Below are 27,930 nucleotides of genomic sequence, written 5' to 3' on the forward strand. Positions count from 1 at the left end.
GAGCGCCCCTGGTGTTCAAAAAAGGGAATTGCTCCTCTCGCCAGACCAAACCTTTCGCCAAACCTTTCGCCGTCGAGAGTCGGTTGTGACGGGATGTCATTCTTCTGTATTTTGGATGCATTGCTGGGCGCATGCAGGCTCCCGTGCTCAGCCGTCCTACCATCGTGGGGAGGGGGTGTGGATGCCTCGTGACTGTATGCCCTCCATATCTCCCCCTACCCAGGCCCACCGTGTTTCTGGTCTCTGCTGCTTTGCTTCCCGGGGACTACAGAGGCCGCGGAGACAGACAGCTGCACGGGGCCTTGACGGGGATGCTCCGACCGGGGTCGCCTCCGCTGCGGGGTGCCATGCGGGCCACACAGGTGCTGATCCTCGCCTCCCTCCTCGCCCCCGCGGCCCTTGGTAAGCCCCGCCTTCTCTCCCCTCCCCGTATCTTTGGAAGACCTTCCAGACACACATACTCAAATGCACTAATGCACAGAATCAGAATGTGTAGGTTTCACTGAGTTAGAAACGGTGTTGTGGAAGAAAGAATCTAACCGTGCTGTGTATCTCTGGGCTGTGACCTTTAAATAAATACAAGAAAATAAACTTTTTATTCAGATTTCAAATATATGTCATCAAGATCTTGGAACTGCAGTGTTTGACAATCTGATTCAAATTAACTTTACTAATGTATTCAGTGTAACCTGCATGTGACCTGCAAACTAACTCATTTTCTCCCATCACCATAGTTGAATCTTTTTTTTTTTTTTTTTGACACCGACCTTCTCTCGCTCTGATTCCGGAGTTCGCTCCCTGCTTGCAGGATAAGATCGCACTTTTGTTGTTTTGCACTGGTGGTCAAGCTTCTGGTCTCGGCTTTCTGTTTTGTTTACGTGTCTAATTACGGTAACGGAGCGCCGTGCGAACGTATTTTATTTATAACATGGCAGTAACAGGGGTGAAACGATACGTTCCTTAAAGTCGACATTACTGAGGCACGGAGGCGTGGCGACTGTTTCTCCGTCCGCAGGAAGTGGAAAACAGCGGGCATCTCGGCTTCAGGCGACTCTACAATTTGTCGCCTTTGTTGCTGTGGTCCAGATGCGGCCCCGGTCTGCCTTATTTATACAAATGCGTTCTGTCTCTCGCCTCCTTCGATAATGGCAATGATTTTCACTCATTCCCCGACGGTTGCATTTCAGCATCAAAAAACAAATATACATGATCAAAGGCCGGGCTCGCAATAATTATTTTTTAAAGATCTACATTACTGAGAAAACACAACGACGGGCGAAGGAATATATGGACTTTGGCAGCGGATGGTGTCGAATCGAAAACAGCGCAGATGGAGAGAGCCGTCGGGGGAGTGTGGAATATCTCCGCGCCGTTTCGTGTTCAGTTCAGCCGTGATGAGGAATCCCACACAGGAACAATGTGATGCATTCGCCATTCATTTCCGCACATTATTAGGCTCATTTTTATACATCGAGGAAGGTTTCAGGTGACCACAAGTCAAGAGGGCGGCAATTAATTCTCAGCGCGTTGGCGTTGAAACGCGGCATGTGGCTCGGGTAGGTGGCTTAGGTTTACTGTGGTGACTGTACACTGTGACACAGGTTTCGTAAATCTAACAGTGCCAGGCCCGCCCGCCATCTTAGCCTGCCGCAAATGCTGTGGTCTGCTGAGTCCTCTGTTTCCGTGCTGCTCACACTGTTGTCAGCTTGGTAAGCAGCGATAGCTTGGAAAAGACCATCCAAGCTTGGTGTCGATGTGGACATTCCTGAGGGTCTGGAGTGCCTTGGAAGGACGGGGGAGGGGGAAGCTGGGAATTTGGGGACCCTTCTTCCCTACCAGCTTCAGCCAGGCGATCTTGGAGTACCAGGGCATTCACGCGTTTGCGTTCTTAGGCTTGGCGAGGAGAAGTAGGCCTTTATTATGTTTGTCTTGGGTTTGCCTCGCGTTTCCCGCATCGGTATCAGGAGGAGCTCCTATTATTACGGGACAAGCGTTGTGTTTATTTTCATACCGCTAATTATTTGCTTTCAGGCCAGGTTTTGTTTACCATTACCACATCCAGTGACACATCTGGGATATAAAACGCTCAGCCAAAGTCCACATGTGACCGTCAGGTCCAGCTTGTGTCTGTGTGGGCTCCGGGTGACAATGAGTCCACTATCCATTAGCGCCACCGGCTAATAGGCTTCACCCCATGACATGCTTATCATCTATTCACGACAGTTATTATTTGTCTTATACACATGATTGATTACACAAATTCTGCAATTCTTCCAAGCCCAAGAGGATGCGCCAGAACAAGGAGGCGAATGAGGCATAGCAGCTATGCAGATACACGCCCATTTGCACCAAAATATTCTCAAATTCTGGGGATAAAAATGGAATTAGAAAGAGGATCTCTTTGCAAGTGCCGTAGACAAGGGCATGCCGTTGTCATTGAAATATTTCCCAATGTGCATTGCTTCAGTTTGTATTAACCCTGGCTGACCCCTCGGTGACCAGTTCGGTTCAGCGATTCGGTTCAGGACTTTAAGGTTGTGCAAGTGGCGTGGAGGTCAAAGGGTAATCGACAAACTATGACGGGAGAGTGATGTCACCTTCAGTCCCCTCACAGATGCTATATAGAGTTCGCCTTGGTGAAGAGGCCATTGTATTGGGGAAACCTGTCTGGATATTATGGGATTTTGAGAATGTTCGACCCCGAAAATCATTTAAATCTACAGATATCAAGCCGGTACTTTGTTGGGTCATCGCAGTTCTTTAGTTGACCCAAGGTTTGATTTGAGGACGGTAAGCCATTCTGTCTTTCCTTGGGGGGGGGGGGGTCACATCTTGGAGGTATAGAGAGGAATAACTGAGCCAGTGAAAGCTATGGTGGGTAAATTACCCTGTTCTGAGCTGCCCACCTTCCCAACCTCGTTTGTCTTAAAGGAAATACGAGTTTTTGTCAGCTCGTAAACGCAAAGCTGAGCACTGCCTTTAAGCCACACGCACTGCACCAGATGGCCAAACTGAAGAGGTGACGTCTTTACGTTCGTTTTTTTTCCCCATCAGATATGCTGGAAATGAAAATATTGATCCTTTTTTTTTTTAAGTTTCTAGTTTCAGCTAACAAGCGCAGGCTATTCCTGGAATCGGGCGATTCGTTTGCGGTTCCCCACGAACAGGTGCGCGCCGCTCGGCACCGAGCTGACTTGCTCCCAGAGCATGCGGGGATAAGTTTCCGACTTTCGGCCGTCGTTTCTGTGTCTCGTCACAAAAAGGCAAGCAAACAAGAATCAGCTTTTCCTTTGTGTGAGTTTTAATTGAATTGCATCTTTGCCTACAGGACTAAATTTAGCTTTGATTTTTTTAAAGACGTTTTTTTTCGTTGATACAACAATGTTCCCCAAATACCCTGTTGTGTGATTTTATTTATATATTAATTTATTCTTTTTATGTCTTCTGGGCAATAGGAAGCAGGTACAGTCTTAAATCTGTACTGAGGGAACAGAAAGGAGCCGTCTGCTTAGGACTGTTAAAGTTCTGACTCGGTGGGATTAGGGAGAATGAATAAATTATGCAGACAATGTGAAAAGGCAAAGTGAACTGTAGCTTTGGGGCATAGGCACCAAAGTTAGATCTGGCTTTGAACAAGGCCTTTTTTCAGGGTGACACACAGGCCCTGGGTGGGCAGTTTAGAATGTGAATGCATGGGGGGGGGGGGGGTCCTTGCTAAACCACTTAAAATGAACGTTTGCCATCAGATGGCTCTTTGACCTCTGCATGTGACAGATTTCTCTGTTTATCTGCAGTATCATGGCAGATTAAGACGATAGGCAGGGATTTCAGCTTCGGAAGCAGCCATGGCTTAATCTCGGCATGGCGCACGATAATTGGCTTGGATTTGGGATGTAGCTTTTTTTTTGTGAGAGACGGCAGTGAGGCTATACTGAGGCTATCCGTCTCCCGGCGCTCACGCGCTTACGCGACGAAGTGTGTTCCGTCGAAAAGTGTCAACTGTAGGGCAGCCCTTCACAGGAAGCACATGTGCCCTCATACACGAGAGGCACCTTGGAGATGAGGATTCATCCAAATGCGGTGGAGGACACCCACACAGACGCGGGGAGAACCTTCAGACTGGGAATGGGATTTGAACCGACAAGCCTCGACGTGTGTGGGGAACACCACCCACGGAGTCACAGTGCCAGCCAAAAAAGTGACATCATTCAAAAGAAGCTCTACCAGGCTTGTTGCTCTGTGGAGACCCACCAATAAGAAGGCTGATGTCATGGTGCTAGTGACAGTTCTAAATGAATCCAGACACTCGCAGGCTGTCTTTGGAAAATAAACAGATGAATGAAAGGCCCCTGCTGATTGGTCACCCGAGGAACACTGTGGCATGAAGATACAGGAATGTTGATTGGCTGCTGTGTCAATACTGCCCGTTCTGGGTTGGGTTTGACTATAGGCGGATATAGGAGGGCATCCATTTTTTATAAGTGCCTGGGGGAAACCCGGAAGCGTGTCTACCTCAGGTGTCGGGGTGACACGTGTAATAATGATGTATCAGGCAGGTCCTGTGTGATTCGTAAGGTATATTACAGCTTCGTTAAACAGTACCTATGACCAAAAAGATAAGGAACGCCGAAAATATGGGGAGACTGCGCATTTTCTCTGCACGTAGAATAGTATAGTATACACATCTTTGTTGCGTGTAGGTTACCCCCCCCCCCCACCAATTGAGGAGGGAAAAAAAATCAATATTTCATTTGCAAGCTGAAAGTGGCTTTCAAAGCCAGGCTTCTGTATCTCACGCTGCCAAAGTGCTGTCACTGCCTCTGAAACATATGACAGCAACATTAGCCGTGCGGGCTTTTTGGAAACAGGTTAAATACTCCCAAGTTTTATAGTTGTTCCGAAGGGCATGAATATCTTATAAATTAGACCCCGATCCGCGATTGCTCCATTTCAAGTGTCGAAAGATGCAATTTAAAGTTGCTTATTGAGGCAGAGTGCTGTTTAATGAGAATGGATATTGACAGAGGGGTCGCGGGAATCTGGATGTTAGTTTACAGGAGGTGGCAGGATACACACAACGGCCTGGAGGCCAGCAGTGATGTCATAAATATTACAGAGTCTCCTAAACTGTAAAGGCGCTGACTGTTAACCTTCATTAAAATGCATTTATACACATATATAGCTTATAATATAATTACCATAAGCCTGTGTTCAGTAATATATCATCGTAAAAAAACAAATAACTAAAGATGATCAGCACACTGAATCCGAAGAAATACTGTTTCGGTAATAGATAAAACTGTCAAATGTGTTCTGACGCTGGGTTAGTTTCCTACTTGCTAATTAGCCTTAGCTAATGTGTTTATTCAGTTTTATAATTTTTGGTTTATACAAACTATAATTTTCCTGTTTATACAACTGGCTGCTCTCTGAAGTAATTCATCAAAGTGACTCATTTCATCGTTCGCATTTGGGGAGTCGGTTTTGTTGCGGCCTTCGCCGAAAAGCCGTTCTGTAGAGGAGCCCATCTGCTTCAGCCACCGTTATAGGCATCCCGACAGAGTCCCGGAACTCCAAAGTTAACAAAAAGAATGTGAATATTGGCAGGTTTAAGCATCGGGCCCGTTTGATGGAAAAGTGATCAACACGATGGGTAGAAAGAGGGCTGGTAGATGGAGTAGCTTGTGGGTTTTCTGATTGACGGGCTCTTTTCTTACTGAGCGTACATAATATACTAATAGCCTAATAAAATAATAATAGTACATAATAATAATATTAAAAGTAACTACATTCGGTACTGTATTGTACCTCGAGCCGACGAACCGCCAAAGGAGTTGTCAGTAAGTCAGGTCTTCTGAACGCGGGACTGCCGTTAATAGATGGGTGCATAATCCTTGTAATCCCCGCAAAAGCTGGGTCACCGATTGTTTGACGGACATAGACCTACTCCACCCCTCATTCTGTTAAGAGGCATTTTCATACCAACTAGTGGGTCATGAAAAGGCTGCAGGCACGATTCAGGTATTAAGAGGGACGCCATGTTGAGCAGAGGCAGCAGATATATTCGCTGGACGAGTCTAAAGAATCGTTTGGTCAGCGCCAGCTCTCTATGCCCTGTTCAGTCCTACGTTCCCCATTCCATCTTCCCCTTGGCTCCCCGCTTGGGCATGGGTAACAAGTGAAATAGCTGCCTAAGTTTTCTTAATAAGTTTTCAGTCATGTCTGCGATTCATTTTTTGCAGATTAGCACCCGGTGCGGTCCCACAACCAGCACGAAACGCACGTCATTTTTATTAATGAAACTGAGTACAAGTAAATAAGGTTAACTTTAATGTTCCAAAGGTTCTTTTCTCGTGAGGGAATTTCATTATATTCTGTGGATAAATGAGCCGCTATCCAGACAGATTAGTCGAATGGTAAGTGCATTTTCCATACAAACAAGCTGAACTTTATTACCCTCTGCACTGATTACTGTAGTTTTTGTTGCGGCATGCCAGTCCTTTTCGGGCCCACAGGTTTCAGAAATGCCATGTGTTATTTTATGCGATACATACTTCACCTGCTGCATAAAAATGTAAGTAGTGTACATTAACATAAGGGCACTTTGGTGGCTTGGGAGTTAGTGGCGTAGCCCAACCCCCACCGCCACCCCCACGGGCCTGCAGTTTACATGTTCTTCCCTTGAGCGGCTCTCCTCAGCCAATTCTGACTTCCTCCCACAGTTCAGACACTCATGTCAGGGATTCGATGAGTCTAAATTGCCCTTAGTGTGTCAGTAATGGACTGGCATACAGTTGAGGGTGTTCATTGCCCAGAAATTGATAGTTCAAGTCCAGGAAGTAAAGATCCAGACCAAGATCTTGTCCCAACCAACCAGTTGATAGTAAAGAGTCACATTCACAACTGGTTGGTTGAAACCCCTAGACAGTCATTGTACTTTTTTTGCAAAAATGCGAAAAAGAAAAAAACTATTTGCAAGGCAGTTGGGAGGGAGCAAAAACATGGAGCGTCTGTGGGTCCCCAAGGACTGGCTCGGGATGGGCTTCTCTCTCTGACACTTCATGCTTCCTGGGACAAACTCCAGGCCGGTGTGACTCTGATAAGTGGTTATGGAGTATGGATGCATATTAACTTATCATGCAGGGATTTCATTTTAAGGGTTATAATGGAAGTGCCAGGCAAACGAAGCCTATAATGTTTGCTGAATAAGCTGCTCAATATATGCGGGTGTTTCCAGGATTTTAAATGGAGAATCACAGGGAGCGTATGCATGCAAAAGGCCCGCTATTCCATCCAGCTAGCACAGATAATAATGAGGACATAAACACTAATAATTCAGTTTGTCATAAATTTGTGGATTCTCCTCCTAATAAAACTGATGCAGGCTGATGTATTAGCCGCCTGTAATACAGCAATCGCTCTCTATTCCGACAGTGCTCTCCCTGCTGTTTCAATTACAGTGAAATTAAAATGCAGATGCAGTGACATTAAGGATGTTTGGGTTAAAATTAAGTATTTCAAGACAGATGTAGGGTCGTTAGGTACTTTCAGTCCTGTTTCTGTTTATCTTCATGGGGCTGCGCTCATGACCCCACAGACGACACGTCCCAGACCACAGAAAGGTCGTCTTTCCAAACCACCACCGGAATTTTCTCCCCCCCCCCCCCCCCCCCCCCCCCCGTTGCTGGAGAAACATCTGCTTTTGTCTCATTTTCTTTTCTTTTTTTTATTATTATTTTGCATAAACTTTCTATTAGTGAAATTAACAGCATAAAAACACTCATAAATTAGATATTAGTGAGGGATATGAAAAAGTAGATAAGATTAATTGAGGTCATTTTAAGATGTTCTGCGATAATTGGAATGGAGATAAAGTGAGACTTCTTAAAGACCTTGGACGCATTTATTTCTTTCTGTCTGCATGAGTTTCCCATGACGCTCTTAAAGAACTCTCATTTTTGTGTTGTGCTGTTTTTTTTATCGTGGAGAAATAGAGATCTCATTTTTCCGTCTTCTCCTGGGAAGTGCTGAGCTTCAGACCAGCTGATTTCCTCCTATTTTTAGTGATTACATTGCCGGGTTGGATCAGGAAGACGCGACTTTCACACACAGGATGGAGATGCACCGTGGATGGTCCCACAGCCAATCACGGCGTAGCATGTCCCCTGTGCTGTAATGCTCACAGCCAATCACGGCGTAGCATGTCCCCTGTGCTGTAATGCTCACAGCCAATCACGGCGTAGCATGTCCCTGTAATATTGCTGTCATTACTCTTCACCACCATGTCTAAAAACCCTTTACTGTTTCATTCTTTACTGCTCTGATCGAAATGTAACAATGTTCTATTTAGTGGCCAGGGATGCACTGCATTATTTATTTATCACTGCAACCAGTATTGTAACTGCAGCTACTGTAGTTAATTGTATACTTTTTGTACAGACTTTTTATATTTGTGTTTCAGTCTAATTTATTGACATGCAACAGAAGGTGATTCAAATGAAAATACCTGTGGTTTTTCCTATAACGATATTGAGCTGTTACTCGCTGGCTGTGACTCCCTGACTGTGACTCACCTCGACATCCCACGTTGACCTTTGCGTAGCATATCTGGAAACTCACATATAGTATCAGGTATCCCATGTCCACGCGTGCCCAGAGACTCACAGGAAATGCTTTGTGTTGTCCGAGGACCTCCGCAGAACGTTACACCCGGAATTCAATGTTGGGATTTGCGATATAAAGGAGCCCAGTGTGACTTTGCACATGCAGTACGCTAATCCGGACGAGCTTCTGCTGGCGTGCTCATCCATCAAAAGCTTCCGGATAGACAAAGTTAACGCAGGACAAATATGCAATTTTTTTTGTCACTATTTACAAATATACGCGCACACTATGGTTTGGCTGTTGGATGACATATGAATTTTTCAGTGTATCTGATACGGACCCTGCATACCTCTTGTACTAAGAGCTTGTCCTCTCGAGTGAGATGTGTGGGTGTGTTTAGGGAGAAAGTGCTGAAGGTGACTGCTTAGCCTCTTGGACCTTGAAGACAGAGGCCGATGAGGACAGTTCAGTGTGGGGGATGAATTCAATACAGCCATCAGTAAGAAAAGGGATCTATTGTAAGAACTTCCTTTAAGGAGAAAGACTCCGCCTTTCCCATCTCCTTCTTAACCATGCTTTAAAAAAATAAGAGCCTGACAAAATAACAGAACCTTTAATCTTGCTTCTAGATACGTATCTGGAAATATTGCTTTGATGTTTTACATTCACACATACTGTACGCCGTCACCTTCACCGTGTCACGCGGCACTGCATTCCACTGCATTCCACTGCATTCCAGCAAAAACATGGCCTGGACATAATTTGTTTTCCTAAAACAGATGGTCTTACTTAAAAGAGGAAAAAAATACTAATGAAAAGTTTTTTTTTTTTGCCTGCATCCTTCACAACTTCATCCACTCTTTTTGGTCAGACCTTGAAATATATATTACAGAGATATGCAGTTTAATAATGTATCTTTTGTAATGTATTTTTCCTTTCAATATTCCGGCCAAACGGCCCTCCTCTTTCGTCTCTTCTGAGAACTTGACCACTCCCTCATCTTTGCTGCATGCTGCAATCTCGACCTTGATGCCGATGATGTCAAATTTTTATTTTTGAGAGGGGGGCTAACTGCCAAGTGAGATGGGGGAGGCGAAGTGTCCCAGGGCCCCACAACCCCCCCCCCCCCCCGCCCCACTATAGCCGCTGAGCTTCAGGGAGGATTCCCTTGTATGGACATGGTACCTTGGGGGATGACAACAGGCAATGCCCTTCGCTTACACCTGGTCCCTGGTGTTCTAGCTTCTCACCATCACAATGTCCTGCATGTATACTTTGCTTTTTTGGTGCGTAAAAATTTTTAAAAGAAGGTGCTTGGAGATTCATGCAAAAGCAAAATAAAAACTATTTTCCATAACCAATTATCCAGCACAGTGCTTTAGTGAACGTATACTGGAGAGCTGAGGGCACGAGGCAAGGGTACAAACTGGACATGAATCCAGCACAAATTATGCAAGCAAATGAATAAACTAATAGCTAGATGCACATGCGTGATGTAGTATCTTTGGTGCAATTGAGGTGCTCAGAGTGTATTTTGCTCTGCCTGTCATCTCCGGTTTCTGCCCGCAAACTTGACTTCGGATGCAAGGCAGACGACTCAGATAACCGGATAATCTATCCAGCACTACGTGCTGCATGATTGGCTACCGCTGACCTGCCGGGTTTGAGTGTGGCTCTCGGCGGCTGGGGCATGCTTGAAAAGCAGGAATGAGGGCGCGTTTGGGCGCGTGCTCCGGCTGTTGGGTGTCATTTGCCGCTGCGGCAATATGACCTTCGAGACTTGACTAAATGTCAAGGAAAACGATCACATATCCAGCAGTAGCGATACTATTTGTCATATTATGTATAAGCTACTGCGATGGGCTGGCCCCCCATCCAGGGTTGTTCCCTGCCTCATGCCCATTGCTTCCGGGATAGGCTCCGGACCCCCCGCGACCCAGTAGGAGAAGCGGTTTGGAAAATGGATGGATGGATGGATGTATAAGCTATGTCAAGTTAAAATAATGTTATATGCTGCTTATAATAATAGTCAGTTATTGCACTGTTGTCTGGCACCTCCAGAGATGTGAGTGTGAATCCCGCCACTGGCATCCTCTCCCAGTTCTCCCTGTAATAAGTTCCAGGCTGATAGCAATCCTGTACCGGGTAACCGGTTGTGGATGGATGGACGTGTTTGTGTTTCATTGCTATTTTTGGAAGCACTCGTTTTGTCTGTTGCTTATGAATGTTTTGTGTTTTTTGATAATGATGTATAGGCAATTTGACATTTAGTAAGTGACAGCGAGCTTAGTGTGGAGTGTGTCTGGCATCCAAAGGTATGCTCACGCATTGTTTTGTCACAGAAATATAAACGTCCACAGGAACTTGATATACACTGTGTGTGTGTGTGTGTGTGTGTGTGTGTGTGTGTGTGTGTGTGTGTGATATATATATATCATTAACTGCAATTTGCATTCATAGAATACTTTTCTTAAGAGTTAAGTAAATAAAAAGACACAAAGATTGGGAATTCACTTGTATAAAAAAGGGGTCATATTATAAAAGTACCCCGCACCCCTAAGCAGGAAATGCAGTCAGAAGGAGGACAGATGAATGGATATTAAAACAGAGCGTACCACTCTGGCTGGAGGGGGGATGTGTACAACTACAGGCGAGTATCCATTATGTGTCTTTTTTTGACTTTCCCCTGTGCTACTTATGCATTTAAGGTCCATGATACAGGGTGACGGTAAGTGTCGATTCTCAAAACCGCCGCAGTGAGGTCAAGGTGGATGAAGTGCCTTGATCGGGAATTGTGTTGCCCGCGGTAATCGAAGCAGGCGGGAAGAGTTACATTCGGCTCAAAGAGGACACACTCCCTTTGGTGATGTTCGCCCGTCTCTCGCGATGAGGTTTCCGAAGGAGGACCGCGACATTTCCCGTGTTGCTGATGTTAGGATTTCGTCTTATTTTATCGTAAACGGGAAGAAAGCCGTTTTCACGGCAGATTAAGTTTCCACGTGGCTGTACCTCAATGCTGAAGGGCTAGCAGACTGAACTGGTACACATTGATTCTCACGCCGGCTTCCTCTGCTGACTTGATGAACCATCTCATGGATTCTGACACGGGCAGTTGAATAAAAGCACGAGCTAAATAAACGTGAAATCCCGCGCCTTACGTGTCACTTCACTGGTGTGGCTTTGCTTTAAGAGTTTGTGCTGCGGGGGCATATTTTATACGTCGTCTCTGTGTTTATACAGATTTTCGGTGAACCGGTGACTTTAAATTGCCAGGGAGGTGTGCCTGTGTGAATGAGTACAGCTATCCTGTCTGGGTTTGTACCCAGGCCTTGATCTTTGCGCTCCTCTGGATTTCATCGGGATGAATATTGGATACGGGGCGTGTTAAAAATGTATGGGCGCGTAATGGATTCATGAATTATATCAGTGCCAACTGAAATGTCGGCGGCGAAATGGGCGCGGAAGAGCACAGCATTCAGATGCGTTCCCGTCGAATGCAGACGGCCCTAAATAGCCGCATCCATCATGCGGAATTTATCGGAGACCCTGACGTTAATGTTGCGACCGCCGCACGTTTTGGTCCATTGTCCCATTTTCCCAGGGCGCTGCTGGCAAGGGAGATTGACAGCTACATGCCACATGCTCATACGCCAGCATCGTCGTCATCAGGACACCGACAGCATCTCTAAACGTGCCCATTAACGTCTGCCATGTCCCACAAAAAAATTCAGCATGCGACATTTCCGCGCTTAGTAGGTGATTTGAACTCCTTTACTGAACAAAGTGTCATTCGGTCAGATTTACTGCCTCTACCAAGCTTATCCTCTGACATCTGTAACCGAAAGTGGCTTTTATTTTTTTTTTAAAAATTAAAATATGGCCAAACGTTTTGCTGATTCTTGACCCACTGATGAAGTTGGCCAAGGACGCACCACACGACCCAGAACAGGTCCAGGGATGGAAGTGTTTCATGTTTTATTGGCCAGACAGCCAGTCGATGAAAACGTGAAGTGGAGAGCCGGTTTGAATGGAAGCAGGTTTTCTACCTGCTTCTCGCTTATCAGCCTTTAGGATTCTGCTCCCAGAGCTATTATTAGGGAGGGAAAAACATGCCAGAGATAGTATTTCATTGTACGTGTTATTTTTTTTACCTTGTTTTTATGCCGAAATGAAACAGTCTTGCTGCAGTGTAACAGCAGTACAGTGTGCAGTACAGTGTAGCAATTCTCTCATGTTGAAGACTTGTTCATTTTTGGGAGGGAAAAAAATAATCTAAAAAGGTATTTTTTAATGTTCTAATTATGGTTGTCTTACTTAAAAATCACTATTTCATTTTTTTTAGCTTGTATTTCAACATGCAATAACCCTATTTATAGTTCTGGTTGTCTGTTATAGTGTGGAGCTTTCGGTATGAGTCAATCTCTCACCCCCCTCAGCCGCAGATAAACTCCTAATGTTTTCTCTGATCGGTCACAAAAATCAACAGGCTACTCGGATTTATTACTTGTTCAATAAATCTGATTGGCAGTCATGTGTATTGGCAGTTTAATTTTCCTGTTACGTGCAGGATTTAATTACCAGGAAAGGAAAAATTGCCTTATTAATGGAATTGTTAATCTCCTGTGAAAATACAAATGTAGTCTTAACAATCGGAAGACCAGAGTGCACATAGATAGCTGATTGTCCCTCTCCCACTGAAATGTTTTGTGCTTGCATACATTACTATGTTCTATTTAAATTATTCATAAGAAATATGGTTTTATGTGGGGTGGCTCGGTGATTGACATTCTGGCCTCCTACCAGCAGGGTGCACTATTCAGTGCATGCATGTAGAATTTGGGTGCTCTTCCTTTGTATGTGTCATACTCTGCTATCTTTCTGCAGTCCAAACACATGCAGTTAGATGAACTGGTGGCAGTGGCAGAACATCTGTACAAATGGACCGTGCCTCCCTTTCCAAATTCACACCTAAGGCCTGCCTATGCCAGTCACAGCGGCTGCAGATGATGAAATTTATGTAGCTTCCAAATATCACCCATCATGCACTGCATTTGCTAGCGAACTCCACAAACATGCTTTATTCCTTAAATACATGCCTCAACAATGTAGCTTACCTACAAAACATTAGAAACTATTACATTTAAAAAAAATGTTTTAAGTATTGCGTCGGTTTTTTTGTGGTGATGAGAACGGTGTGAAATGAAACTTCCTGACCATCTATCCTGTCACTGCCTTCCCTTCTGGGTTATTCATTCTGGAGGCTTAAATGGCAAGTATTTTATGGGTTGTACATTTCTGGCTAAGCATTAGTAAACAGTTGAGAAAATATTGACAAAGTGAATGGTTATTGACCCTCCGATGTCCAAAGGTCTCCATCAAAGGCCACAAGAAGATGACCCATCTATCTGCTCAGAGCCCCACTGTTTTTTTACATTAATGATAACTCTTAAATGTCATTGTATATCAGCTTTATCTCAGACAGATGACAGGGTGGAATTAAAACGTCTCGCTCTTGATCGACTAATGCAGCAATTTGGCGAACCCTTGTTTGGTCTCTGCTCCCCCTCGCAATCTAAGTCACACGTCAGAGACTCTGCAGCTCCCACCGTTACCCAGGAATGTCTGTCTGTATGATTCATCTCGCACAATTTGGCACAGTCCTTGAGAAGGATAGGGCCGAGCAGCGAGTCACGTCGGATTTCTGCCCTCGACTTTACATCTCCAGTAATGCAGTCTATAGGACTGTAATGCCGAGGGATGGGGTTGATGTTACCATGGTTACTCTTTCACAGAATAAAGCTTTTGCAGTCCAGTGTCGCAGTCATAGGCACATAGACCCGCAATGTTGTGTTTTCATGATAATACGCAACATGCTTTTAAACGCAGTGATCCTTCAGTCAATTCATACCGCACGCTCAACGTCTGAAATGTCAGTGTCAATGTCTTGTAATCTCGGTGAGCCTTTCTTTTGAAGTATCACTGTTATTATAAAAAAGGACAAAGGCGTTTTAAAATATAGAGTGGGTTGTAAAAGCCCTTGGAAAGAGTAAAACAAGTGTATGCATACTGGACCCTTCTGTTATGACATCGTACCCATTCCATCAGCCTGACATACATCCTTTACAACCCACTCTTTGTTTCTTTATATAGCTGGAAATATGATACGATATGTGGCTCAGGTTCGGATTCCCTGAAGGGCTCTCCTTAGACTGCCACAGTGGCCAGTGATCCAAATCTTAAATCTTTACACCTTCGCCTTACCGATTACCTCCTATTCTGTACCTTATGTCAAAGTTGAAAGAAGCGGCAGTTGACCGCAGCAGTTACCAAGTGTTAATAATAAATGCATTTTTATATATTTTGGTTACTTAAATGTTGGAATGCAGTTTCACAGGTGCGCCAAAGTGGGAGGAGCATGTAGCGAATGGGCGCTGTTACTGCCACCTGGTGGCAGAGCAAGGTCATTGACGATGTGTGTGCCTCTGGCCCGCAGCCTTCAGCCGAGCACCCATCCCCATGGCCGTGGTACGGAGGGAGCTGTCCTGCGAGAGCTACCCCATCGAGCTACGCTGCCCGGGCACCGACGTCATCATGATCGAAAGCGCCAACTACGGGCGGACGGACGACAAGATCTGCGACGCCGACCCCGTGCAGATGGAGAACACGCGGTGCTATCTGCCCGACGCTTATAAGATCATGTCCCAGCGGTAAGGAAATGCAGTCGTTACATCTTTATCAGCGTATTTTTTCGAATACAGTTCATTTGTATAAAAACAAACAAAAAATTAGGAAGCTTTATGAGCAGAATTCCCAGAATCCCAAGTGTATTTAAAGGTACAGATCACAGATTACATTTGCAAATGGAATTATGGGGGTCTATGATGTAGGTGGGGGCTAGAGACTATGGTAGAGTGATCGCATCATTCAGTGCAGGACAGTGGGCTAACACTGACCTTTTACATTTCATTCGCATGGATAACAGTCCTATCTCGAGTACCTCATTTGGCCTGCCTGAGCAAATGCAGAAAACTCGAACTGACATTAAATTGTCCATTAGTATAGCTGGTGGTGGAAATAGAAGAGGAGTCCTACTTCAAGTGACAGGTTGTCAGAATTTTGGATGGCCGTATGACACGACGCTGTATTTAAAATGGATACTCTGAAGCAAAGAACAATCGAGCGAGAGAGTGTTAGGTAGAACTGTAAACGGAATGCATTTATGAAGGTCTTCACCTATTACAATTAAGTGAAAGCTGTGAGGAATTATTTATTGATTTTATTCCTGAGAAATTACAAAACGTTGCTTGCAGGTTTAATACCTCTGGGTGTCATACGTGTAAGTAAACATTAACAAGAGTCTGTTATGTATTATGTATTTTATTTATTTTTTTACCTCGTAGATAGCTTCGGTACAACATAACTATTTACTTTAAGGAAGCCGTAGTTCTGTAGTTCCTTGGGTCGGTTTTTTTATAGAGCTTGATGGACCAGCAGGGGTGGCTTATGATGAGTCACTCGATATATGTTTAAAATACGGACACCCCGTTGTGTACGCCTGTGACTTTACAAAGGATTACACAACTATCCTGTTCATTCTCAAAGGATGACAGTTAATTAGTTCAACTGAATTATTAAGACCAGTCAGGTCATTATTTAAGGTGCACTTAATAGCCATGATAAAATTGCCTTTTTAAACCCAGAATGCTGTAATTATACCAAAATCAATTAAAGGGCAGAATATAAATGCTTTTATTTTACAGCCGTTCTTTGAAATTATAGATTCTTTTATTAATATTTTTATGTGTGCAATATCAGTACTATGTTTCCTTACTTGATTGAAATCATATAAAGACGAAAGAATATATTACCTATTAAACATATTTTATTAACAAATTTTAAAGTTTAAGTGGCCTGCAGAATCTTTCAGTTTATAAAATGCTATGCATATTTGAATCAGGCATTTAATATTTAATATGTGAACATTTGGTTCTCACCAGTTTATCAGCAGTAAATTATAAATGTGTCCAATGCAATCCATGGGGAGTATGAATGCATTTGTCACGCAACATAACTCTCACAATATTCGTGCGGTGATTTTTTTCAGACACCATCATTGTCCGATCTTTTGCCCCTTTTCCATTTGCAGCACCTCCCGCGTTGAATAGTATACCTATACGTACCCAGATAAATCAAAGTCACAATGTGGTATGCAGTCAGACGTCTGTATTTACCCCATCGGTGCCCGGACAGGGAATCCGGGCACCAATCGGAACTGAGGCGCGGCGGAAAAGCAGCACGTCTTCGTGTCGGGGTTAAATCTCTGCGGACGCAAACATGATGCTGCGGCAGCCTGAGCCTCCGCTTGAGCGGCTCCTTCTCCCGGCGGCGCGCCGCAACACAAACAGGAACGGATACGCGCAGGACAGCGCGGTCAGTCTGTGACGGGCACGCGCAGGACAGCGAGGTCAGTCTGCAACGGGCACGTACAGCACAGTGCAGTCAGCCTGCAATGGGCACGGGCAGCGCAGTCAATCTATTGCGGCCATACGCAGCTAAGGGCAGGAAAGCGCAGATGTCGGCTTAATGTAACGGGCACGCGCAGGAAAACGCAGTCAGTCTGTAACGGGCACGCGCAGGAAAACGTATCCGGCGGCTGTATGTGACGAGCACGCGCAGGAACCTGCCAAGTCCCCCCCCTCCCCCGTGCTTTGGGTATTGGTGTGACGAACAACACCGTGGATGATAAAAATGATACGAGGCCTTCCCTGACTTACCTCGTTTGCTTCGTTTAAACCTGGTTAGGTCTTAAATTCTGGGCCAAATGTTGTTTAATGTATTAATTTCGCCGTGATATATTCCTAAAATAACAGCAAAATACCATAGTAGCTCGTGAAAAATAAATACTAGTTTCTGAGTAAATGAAGTTTTATGTTGCGTGGTCCCGTTTTAGCTGTAGCGTTAGCCCGGCTATTGTGCTATATCGACTGCAGAATCCCAATCAAAACCCCAAAAGTATAAATAAATGCAGGAGCCCTATCTCTTGGTGTGGTTATAATGCATCATGTGCTAGAGCAGGCATAAAATGCATTCCCAGATTTGTATGAAAAATCTAATAAAGCGTAATATACAGTAGATAAAATGGACTGACTTTTAGTCAGAATTAATTTCCCCATAATTTCACCACAGTGCAATCAATGTGAGTATTTCAGATGACTGATTATCATTCATTAATGAAGACCAGTGACTGAAGAGGACGGCATTCCACCGCGTTAATGTCATTCTTGCATCCTGCGCTCCGTCTCCGCCTGTCCCTGAACGTGGCAGCGTCAAGCAGCAGTTGCTGTGACGTCACCTCCAACCCCACCCCCACGTTAGCATTTGCTGTGGCCGAGTCCTTGGGCCCTCCATCGCCGCTCATAGCGTTAGACATCATAGACGCAGATTGTCACGGTTCTGAAAAAACTCCCCACTTCGCACGAGCTGATAGTCCTGCCCCACTGTCCATGAAGGAACGATGAAATAATGTTTTGTCGTTCAAGATCCTTTGCAACTTTTTGTTTCAATAGCACATTATTTTTTATTTATTTATTTTTTTGTCCAAAATAACTTTTTTTTTACTTTTTGAAGAAAAGAGGGTCAGCCGGTCCCTGGAGACATTGGGGGTTAAGGGCCTCGCTCAGGAGCCCCGCACTGACATCATACTGCCTGCCTCAGGATTTGAACCAGCGACCTTTTGATCACAGGCGCTGAGTCCCAATTCGCTGATCACACACCTCAATCTTTCTTTTTCTGTTTCCTCGGATTCTACACGCATTCTAAATATCAATGAGTGTACAAGTCAGCCATTAAATAATGCATAAAATGGTAGAAAGACAAAGTGATTCAGATATCTCATTATGCCTGGAATCCTTCTGATCTGTATGACTCTTGAATATAGAATGCATTTTGCTAGCCCTCACCCCTCAGAAAGCGGTTGAAAGTATATAGTTCTCAATAATGTTGAGCATCCTGAAAAGTTTACCGACAGCTCGTTCCATTCAGCGGACCAAGAGCTTTCAGGGAGGGGATTCTAAGTAAATCAGCCTGACAGAGAGAGAGTAGCGTAAGATCTCGTGGTTTTCTGAGCGACCGGACTCCACATTTTTCATTAGGCAGCGGAGGGATCAAAGATGTTCGCGGATTTCGGAAAACGTTAGTCGATAGTTTGAACGTTTCGAAACGTTAGTTTCAAATAAAGATTTTGAAGATGGTAAAAAAAAAAAATAGCAAGGTTTTAATCAACACAAGTGTGCGTTTGTGTGGTAAGACTTTAACAGCTCTGTGCCGTAAAAGTGGCCCATTTTACGCTGTTAAACAGAAACAATAATTACTTATTTATACCGTTTCACAATGTAATATTATCATTACATGTGTTCTTTCTGTATTATTTGTGTTAACCAGTTTTTTCTTTTTAGATAGATGAATGGGAAGCCTTAGTTACGGAGATGCCTTTTATTGAGAAATGCTAGTGCCGGAAATATTGGAGAGTTTGCGAATTGTACTAAGGGTTAAGTGCCATTTAAGATGTCTTCCTTTAAGGGAAAAATGAAATAAAGCTCCGGGATGGAAGGTTATTCCGCTGCTGGACCGATCGTGTCACTGGGGCCGAGATCTTGTGATGAACAGCTCCGAGAAAGAAAGAGAAAAACAACAAAGGATGAGATAGTGTGACGACGGAAGGATGATCAGAGAGGTTCAGAGGGAGGAAAGGAATGAAAGATGAACTGAAATGAGGAGGTCAGATTCGGATGGCCATTTTTTTTTGGGGGGGGGGGGGGGGGTGCAGTAAGCTAATAATGAGATGGCCCACTCGCACGCCAGCAGGCAGAGAGAAAATCCTTTGTTTTGCACCCAGAGCTAAACCTGTGTGTCCGCGTTTGGTCAGACGCCATGCGGGGCGATAACCCTTCTCCAGAAGACCAGATAAGTGAGATCAGCTCCGGCCCTGCCGGAGATGCTCAGGGGTGGATGTGGGACCTGGCTCTGCTCCCAGGCTTTCTCCTCTGATTACTCTGTCCTGTTATCTCACCCGTCTCCCTCTGCCGCCTTTATAAAACTTTAAGCCTCCGCAATTAAACTTTCGGAGCTTGCTAGGTTACGTAACGGATTTTAAATGAAAAAATATGCAGGCCTAAGACTGAGGGAGACTTAAATATCGCCTCTGCTTTCTGTCCCGACTGTTCCTGTGCTCTCTAACGTAAACACTTATTTTTTATTAGCATCATCTTTATCTTATTTATCTTTTTCGAAGACACATGAAAGGACACGTAAAATTTTTCCAAAGGATACAGGCCTGATATACCTCCGCTCTGCTAATTGCTGAGCATGGCTACCTCAGTCTATTAGGCTACACGGTTACGGGGCATTTCTGGGTTTTTTGTTGACATTCTGTACTTCAGAGGCTGAACAAACAAAGCTTTGATTTGCCATAAAGAGGGGGCGGGGGGGGGGGGGGGCGGGGGGGGCGGGGGGGGGGGGGGGAACACCGGACTGCACACAGGCTTGTTTCAAAACGCTGCTCTGTGATGTCCGCTACATGAATCGATGGATATGTCGTGTCAAACTGTGATGATTAGCGGCTGTAAATGGACTGTGTCCAGGCATCGAGTCATGATGGCTAAATGAGAAATTATCGTCCGGGAGGGGTAGGCCGGGCTTTCGCCATCATAACCGGCCAAGTTTCACCCCTTTCTTGCGATAACGACAGGCAGAATGTCTTCTGGGTAGAAGCCTCATATTTTTGCATGATGTGTTCAATTTTGATGTTATAGTTAAGCTGTGGTGTTCATGAGATTTATCTACTGCCATACAAAAGAAACCACATGCTCTCTTTCATGTCCAAAACATAAAAAAAATTAAATAAAAACTTATACCAGGTGCAAGGATAAACTGGCATATGAGTGGATTGTTTAAGGGATTTACTTTTCAGGCAAAAACCAAGGAATGCGTAGGGTTTTCGTTGCCTGCGTCACAGAACGGTTCTGGACGTCCTTGGAGCGGTTACATCGAGAGGAGGGGCTAAAGAGGAATGTGTGACATCACTGGGAATTACAGCCCCTCCCACCCCAATCTGCTTTATTTCTTTCTCTTCTCACTCCCAGTCACTTCTTGACTGGTCACTGCATCCCAGTCACTGCATTTCAGTTGGGCCAATTAGCTGCTGAAAATGTGCAGTGTCTGGGCACTGCCATATTTTAGTACTCAGGAAGCCCCGGCAGGATGCAGTGCACCTCTGCAGTGATTAATAATATGCCCAGTGCCTCCCCTTTAAGCAGTTTCATTACTGTTTTGGTTCATCGGTTCAGTCACACAGTGACGGTTCAGCGGGACAGGAGTTTTATGCAGTGGCAGGACTGTTTATACGCGCGTGTAAGTAAATGCATGCAAAGCGAGTATCAGACAGAGTCATTTTGTCTTCGGAAATGGGGTTGCGAGATTCGTTGTGTAATTCATCCGTTTGAGCTTAATCAGTCAGCATGATCACTGCCTTAATTCACGATTCATGCTGACCTCCTGCACTGACTTTTTGAAAAATTGACAGACGGGGGGGGCTCTCACCCGGTTCACATCCGCTACACCCACTTCATCGCTTGCCGTTCATGTCCCTATGTGGGAGCACCGCCCCACGATGACAGGCCCGCCAGTTTGCTGAAGTTAAGCTTCGGCGTCATGTTAGCTTCTCTTAGCATTTTGCCGGTCATTCAAGTATAAAGTTAAATAGCAGGATAAGTGTTAAAACTCGGGGAAAGTTCGCTAGCTGCTTTGATCATATCCCTTTAGGGAATGAACAGTTGCTCGCTGAGCGTACGACAGGAAGCTGCCTCGAGATAATACACGTATAATAACAACGTAAACTTTTTAGCTGTTTTAAGGTATAATTGTAATAGATAATTTAGCGCTCGGTTTGCCGTTGTAGTTACGCTGTGTGGTGTTGCGTGTACAGATCCGCCGTGGACAGCGAGCCGTCTCTCCTCCCCGGGTGCCCATCATTTATTCACGAGTCCGTGCCATCTTCCCTGGCTCCGGGACGAGCAGATGCGCATCGCCGCCGCATGTTTTGAAGTGTTGTCGTTCCTCGCCGTGGCCATGTTGTGCGCGCGGAGGAGATCTCCTCCTGGAGGAGGAGACCCAACTCGCCGCCCTCGTCCCAGTCCAACGGAGACTCAAGCTGTTCGTCTGGGAAGGTTTCCAGCGTGGGCCTGAGTCAGCCATTCAAAGATCGTCACTCCCTCTTTCTCTCTTTCTCTCTTTCTCTCTTTCTCTCCCTCCCTTCCCCGCTCTGACTTTTCTCTCCCTAACCCCCTTATTTTTTATCAATGGCCTAAATGGAACATGAATGCAGGGCTCTGGGCCAGCCAATCCCAGCCCCCTCTTCCCTCCCTGTTGGTGCAGCGACTTCCACTGGCCACCGGCATCCTTGCCAGCACCACCTGTCCCCGAGACTGAGAAGGCTGGCAGAGCCGGTACATCCCCGGCAGCCACAGCGCCCCCTAGGGGCCGGAATCAGACTGCCGGGGTCCTGCCGGGGGGACCTGTCCGCTCACCTGTGAGCACCATACTTTGGCAGTTGCTCTCTTTGACTCATCGTCTCCGGTTTCAGTGTCGCCTGAGTTTCCCTCGAGCTGACAGTGATGGAGGAGAGGCTGACGGGAATCGCGTTTGACGGCGTGAAGGGGCTGACCGCCATCTCACACGCCGTCGGTTGAAACCAGGGTCACTGTGTTTTCTCTGAGTTTGCGTTGTGCTTGTACTTGGTAATATAATTTAGTGTTTGATCATAAATTTACGAATTTTCAATTTTCTAATAGGATTCGTTCAGTTCCGATGAAGCAAACCTTACGACGATATTCCCTCGTAATGATTAACAAAGCTATCGTTTAATTTTTTTCGCTATTTTTGGCTTTAGATCGGAATTGGTATTTCCCCCGTGTTTTTCTTCGTGCACTGCTGAGGTGACGTACGGTGTTTCACTGTGCATCGCTAATCCGCCACGTTGAAGTTGGGTTCTGACTCATGATGCTGAAGATTCCCCATGGCGTGAGGTGGAGATCACCTTGCTTTCAGAACTGCTTTTGTACCTGTAGACTTGGTTTCAATCCCTTTGAAAATCTGTACCATGATTTTTGTGGATTTTAGACTTCTGCCACGTCTGTCACATTCCTGAACCACGGAGGTCAAAAACCAATTAACGACCTCTAGCTGAAATTTAAATAACAGTAACCAGAAGAACCCCAATTAACAACCTTCAGTAAAAATAAAAAAGTTGCTTTAGCCCAAACTCTCTTCATTAATATTACTTGTTTATTCCTTAACTTTCTTTCAGTGAGGGGGGGGGGGGTTACTAATATTTGCTGAATATTTGCCACCAGTAGATGTGTGTAGTAACATGTTAACATGCCTGAAATCAAGGCCTGGTTCCTGTCGAAATGTCATGGCATTTGTCCGCAATATGAGTAACAAATGTAATCAAATAACATTACAAATGCCATTAAGTACGCTCAGGGCAGCCCCCACCCTTTCGCGTAAATGCCACCTCACACCATTTTGAAGTTTCCCATAAAATAGTTTTTTTTTCCCCTAGTGATAAGCGCTGTCACGTAGCTGTCCCCAGTTTTGTACATCTGTGTGAAAAAGAGACTTAAGACCCTCCAGTGACTGTCTGGAAAAAAAATAAATTATAAATAAAACTGAACAGCAGATTTCCAGTGCTCACATAGCCCAAGCATTGTTGTGTTTGAGGTCCGATCACCAGTGACCTAAAGTCAGCCTCATCGTCATATAGTACTGGCAATGGCAACTTATCCAGTCGTCACGTAACGCAACCAAGAACTTTCGTTAAATTTCCGAAATTTACTAAAACCATAGAAGTCTTCTCAAAAACACATCCCTCTGGCTAAGTGAGTTTTGGAAATTCTGCTCTTTGGTTACGTAATATATATTTTTTTTACCACATAATGAATACATTAATGACAATGAAACTGTCAGCGGTGTCCTTGAAAATGCGGATATTGCAGTGGAGATCACTGGTTACATTTCTTTAGTGAATCTGCTATCGTACGAGGGACGTTTGCGGCAGAGCTCCTGCATTAGCAGGCATCCTCACGTAAAGCGGTGTCCTGCTCCATACCTTATTCCCCACACCTATGCTAGTATTCCTGTGTACCTTACAATACTCCCTGCAGTGTAGGATGACAATGTGTCTGGGGCCCATCGCAGGGCATGGCCCTGGAGGAGGTGCCAGCACATCACGGGGGCACGCACACTCACCAAGGTCAGCTCAGAGACCTCGATTCACAGCTTTGGACTGTGAGGAGAAGCCGGGGGAGCTGGGGGAAGCGGACACGCATGTGTGAATCGCACTCAAGCAGATGGGCAGGAGAGGAACGGAACCGACAATCTCTCATTAAGCCACCGTGCTGCCCGTATAACTATAGCAGAACTCAAAAGAATTTGTAGGACGAAGTGTGATCCCAAGTTAAATGCGGACTTTGTCCAGGTAAGCATTACCTACTTTGAAGGATAACAAGAATGATTAATGCAAAAGACAACCAGTGGCACACTGATGCCGGTATGTTTACATTTCTATAGGCAGGAAACTGAATGGATAAATCGTTTATTTATTTTTAATTATATTTATAATAATTTATATTTTTTTAATTTCACGCCAGTGGGCGTTTGATCGATTTTGAAATTTATTTGTCTTCAAATGGTCATAACAATTTTCTGGTCTGTTTGGCGCGGGATGATTGGCGTGCAAAATGACTAAATCGCAGGTTTTCGCGCATGGACGCGCAGCGACTGCATGTCGCGGAGGTGACACCGTGTAGGAGGACGCTTGCTAGCACAAGCTAATTGCCTCACTTCCCCGCGTTTGAGACTCTAAACACATCATTTTCATTTTTAAATCCCTAGTTTTGGGACAAAATGACATAATCGGTATTTAATCTCGTATCCTTATCGAAAAATAATCATCTGCAGGCTGCCAAGCTCCGCAGTGTGCAGAGTCAACTGTTTAATGTGGATCTTATGTTGAGGACATTTATGCTTCATGCAAGATAAATATTATAAACTACAGAAAATGCAACCCACTTGAAAAACAGAGCAACTTCAAAGCGGCAAATGTTTTCTTTGTTGCCTCTGCATCTTACCAAGTCTCTGTTGGCTTGGAAGGCAGTGAAAACCAAAAACTGTCCAACCCAATGATTTACTCATTCTCACTACTCTGTACAAACAATGGTAAAAAAGCCCAACCAGCTAATAAAAAGATTTGATTATCATCTTTCCATCTTCCAAGCGTGTATCCTGGACGGTGTCACGAGGCGACACAAAATCTATCCACTCGGCCTAGCGGACATGCGTATTCATGTCTTTGTGGGGACCATCCCTTCATTTCGAACCCCTGCACAGCCCTAACCTTAACCATAAGTAACCAAACAAAATACAAACCTTTTGAGTTAAAATTTGAGTTTTCTCTTGTGGGGACCAAAGAAATGGTCCCCACAATGTAAAAATAAAAAGTTTTTATAACATTGTGAGGACATTTTTGTCCCCATAATGCAATCTACAGTATACATGACACACATACACACACACAAACAGAAGGATTCGAACCCAACTCTGGAGTTGTGAGGTCATCACGCCATCTTTTATCATCTTTTACCAACAACAACGATAATGACAATAACAACAACCTGTATTATTATCATTATTTTTATTATTATAGTAACAATGATGCTTTTTCTTTGTTATATACCTTCTGTATTGTAACAATGTAACATTTTGAATTCCACTACCTTCAGTTCAGTACAGACGGAAGCTTGCGAACGTTTCACACGGTCCATAAATATAATGACCGAAATGTATAAATATCGCTGGCAGCAGGGGGCGGGCTGGACGACGCAGCACGTCACATGCGGGGGGGGGGGGGGGGGGAGTAGGCTGTTTCGCTTCGCTGTGCCCACACTCGGGGCGGGCAGTCACACCACCGCCTTGGTGTGCCATGCTCTCAGATCGCAACGTTTATTTTTGAAGCGGTATATCGATGTGGTGCTCTGTTGCCTGAGTGGCTAGGGGAGATGGATAAATGGTATAAGGTTTTATTTTAGACTATTTTTTCACTGCCAGTAACGCGCGTAGTATATTGTGGGGGAGACACGGGGGCCGGCGACTCGGGGGGGGGGGCTGTTAGCCTCTCAGGATGTATCATATAACTTATCTTATAACCAGCAGCCACACCACCCGACTCTGCTTCTCCACGACGAGCCCCCACCGCAGAACGCAAAGAGTGTCAGCTCTGCTCTCCCCCGGCGCCGAATTAGGCCAAACATGGCGCTGGCCTACATAGAGCTGCAGCGGTCCCGGGAAGCCGGTACCGCCGGGGGGAGCCGCTCAGCTGAGCCCGGCGGGCCTCCCTGTCGGTTCGGCTCGGCGGTGTAATTAGGGCCATGCAGGAAACCGTCAATAAAAATAGCCATCTGCGCCTGTGTGGGGCCAGGTCGCGCCCCCCCCCCCCCCCCCCCCCCCCGGCCACCTTCAAGATATTCAAAGACATTGTGGCTATGATGTGTTAGCGAGTTCCAAAGATCCCGATATTGTGACAGGGCTGTGCATTTCAGCGCCTGGTTCGGTTCTGGCTCAGGTCTGCTGGGGGTTCGCTGTGTGGCTGAGCAGGTTAGGATCAGATCGGAAGGTTACTGGTTCAGATCCCCAGGTCGGCAGAGTCATTTTTTCATTGAATAAGGTCCTTAAGCCCCAAGTTGCTCTAGGGACCGTCTGACCCCGCTTTCGATTCTCCATCACACAGAAATTATAATCGAATGATCTTGTTCCAGTATTATAAGGCAAACCTTAGAGCAGATCTGTTTACTGCATTCCGAAAAGGGTGCGCTTACAAGGACACAGATTTTGCTTTTATTACGTCCTGTAGGCAGAGCTGTTGTCATGGATGTCATGCAAGGCTTTAAATCTGCTGATTAATTAGTAGCAATGATCTGTTGATCTGTCTTGCCAAACAGAGCTCTGCAGTAATTGTGCCTTTGTTTCGTTTGCTCTTATTTTCAACCTTATGACAACTGGATTTGACTGGCTTGATCGTTTTTATGCAGGTGTTCATTAACCTTAATTTCATGTCTTTTTTTTTTTCGGATTTGCATAAATCGGTTCTCTTTAGAGCCGTTCCTGAAGCGTGTTAAGCCGCGGAGGCGGGGGTGTTCTGACGCTGGTGACGGGGACGAGGGGAGCGCGCGGCTGCGTGGGGCTCGATGTCATGCTCATCCTGTCACTTCGCAAAGCAGCACCGAGCCCTCGTCCTGGCCCTCGGCTGGAAGGCGCCTCCCAATAGTCTGCTCCCATCTTTTTTTCCGTGTCCTCCAGACTGTCTCGCTCGCATTTCCTCTGCCTCGTTTGCATAAATTTGCGCGGCGAAACTTGGAGCGCGCAGTCGCCGGCGGACTGGGAGACGGCGATCTTAAACGGGAACGCTGTTTCGAGAGCGACACGCTCCTGCTCAGTAATTTCATCATCTTTTTAAAAAGCGGGGGACTTAATAACTGCTCTGTGGCCCCAAAACAATCATCTCACATCGTTAGCGCTTATGAAGAAAGCTAGCCACACAGCACATGGCTGTCCTTTAGGCACCGTAAAGCTTCGTGCCGATGTCATACGTCATACGCCTCACAGAGCAACATTCTTCAATTAATTTAAATTCTGTTTAGCTTCTTTGAAGTATCGATCATTGCCATTTTACTGATATATTTGCAGATGCTGTTTCCGTAACTAGATGAATATCCCATGTGTTGTTAAGTGCTGTTATTGTATTTGATGTATTTTCGCATGTACAGGAATGTGAGTTAAAGGACTAGTAGATATCTGTCAACATGGAACGGGTCTAGAAAGGCTCATGTTGGAGCCAATCAGTCCATAACAGGATGAAAGAGAGCAGACATATGCGTTCTTACTGCGTCTGCATGCACACTGCTGTCCACCAGATAAGAGCCTTTATTAATCTTAAGATGTACCTTCCATCAGCTACTATTTGCTCGTCTGCAATTTCAGTTAAAAAGTAAGAGCCCCCCCCCCCCCCCCCACACACACACACACACAATTATTAGTTAACCGGCTATAATTGGCGGAGTTTTCTGATGTCGCGTATGTTGGGATGTGAGGCTAATAGGCCATTACTGCTCCCAAAGACAGCAAAGGAATGTGGTGATGTGCAAGGAATCAGAAAGGCTTGTTCTCTGGAATTGGACATTTCTATGGGGTTTCTATGGTTACCTAGAAGGCAAG

General features: G+C 45.2%; 1 protein-coding gene across 16 annotated transcripts in view; it reads left to right on the forward strand.

The window, feature by feature from the left end:
* LOC125720529 (adhesion G protein-coupled receptor L3-like) overlaps positions 1 to 27,930 on the forward strand; it is a 165,128-nt gene that overhangs the window by 45,135 nt on the left and 92,063 nt on the right. For all 16 annotated transcript variants that reach the window (XM_048996038.1, XM_048996043.1, XM_048996045.1 and 13 more), the window contains 2 exons: positions 224 to 402; positions 15,098 to 15,311. In XM_048996038.1, coding sequence (XP_048851995.1) covers positions 312 to 402; positions 15,098 to 15,311 — 305 coding nt within the window. In that variant the 5' untranslated portion in view covers positions 224 to 311. The remainder of the gene's footprint in view (positions 1 to 223; positions 403 to 15,097; positions 15,312 to 27,930) is intronic.

Source organism: Brienomyrus brachyistius, chromosome 25, assembly GCF_023856365.1.
Source record: "Brienomyrus brachyistius isolate T26 chromosome 25, BBRACH_0.4, whole genome shotgun sequence".
Lineage (NCBI taxonomy): Eukaryota > Metazoa > Chordata > Actinopteri > Osteoglossiformes > Mormyridae > Brienomyrus > Brienomyrus brachyistius.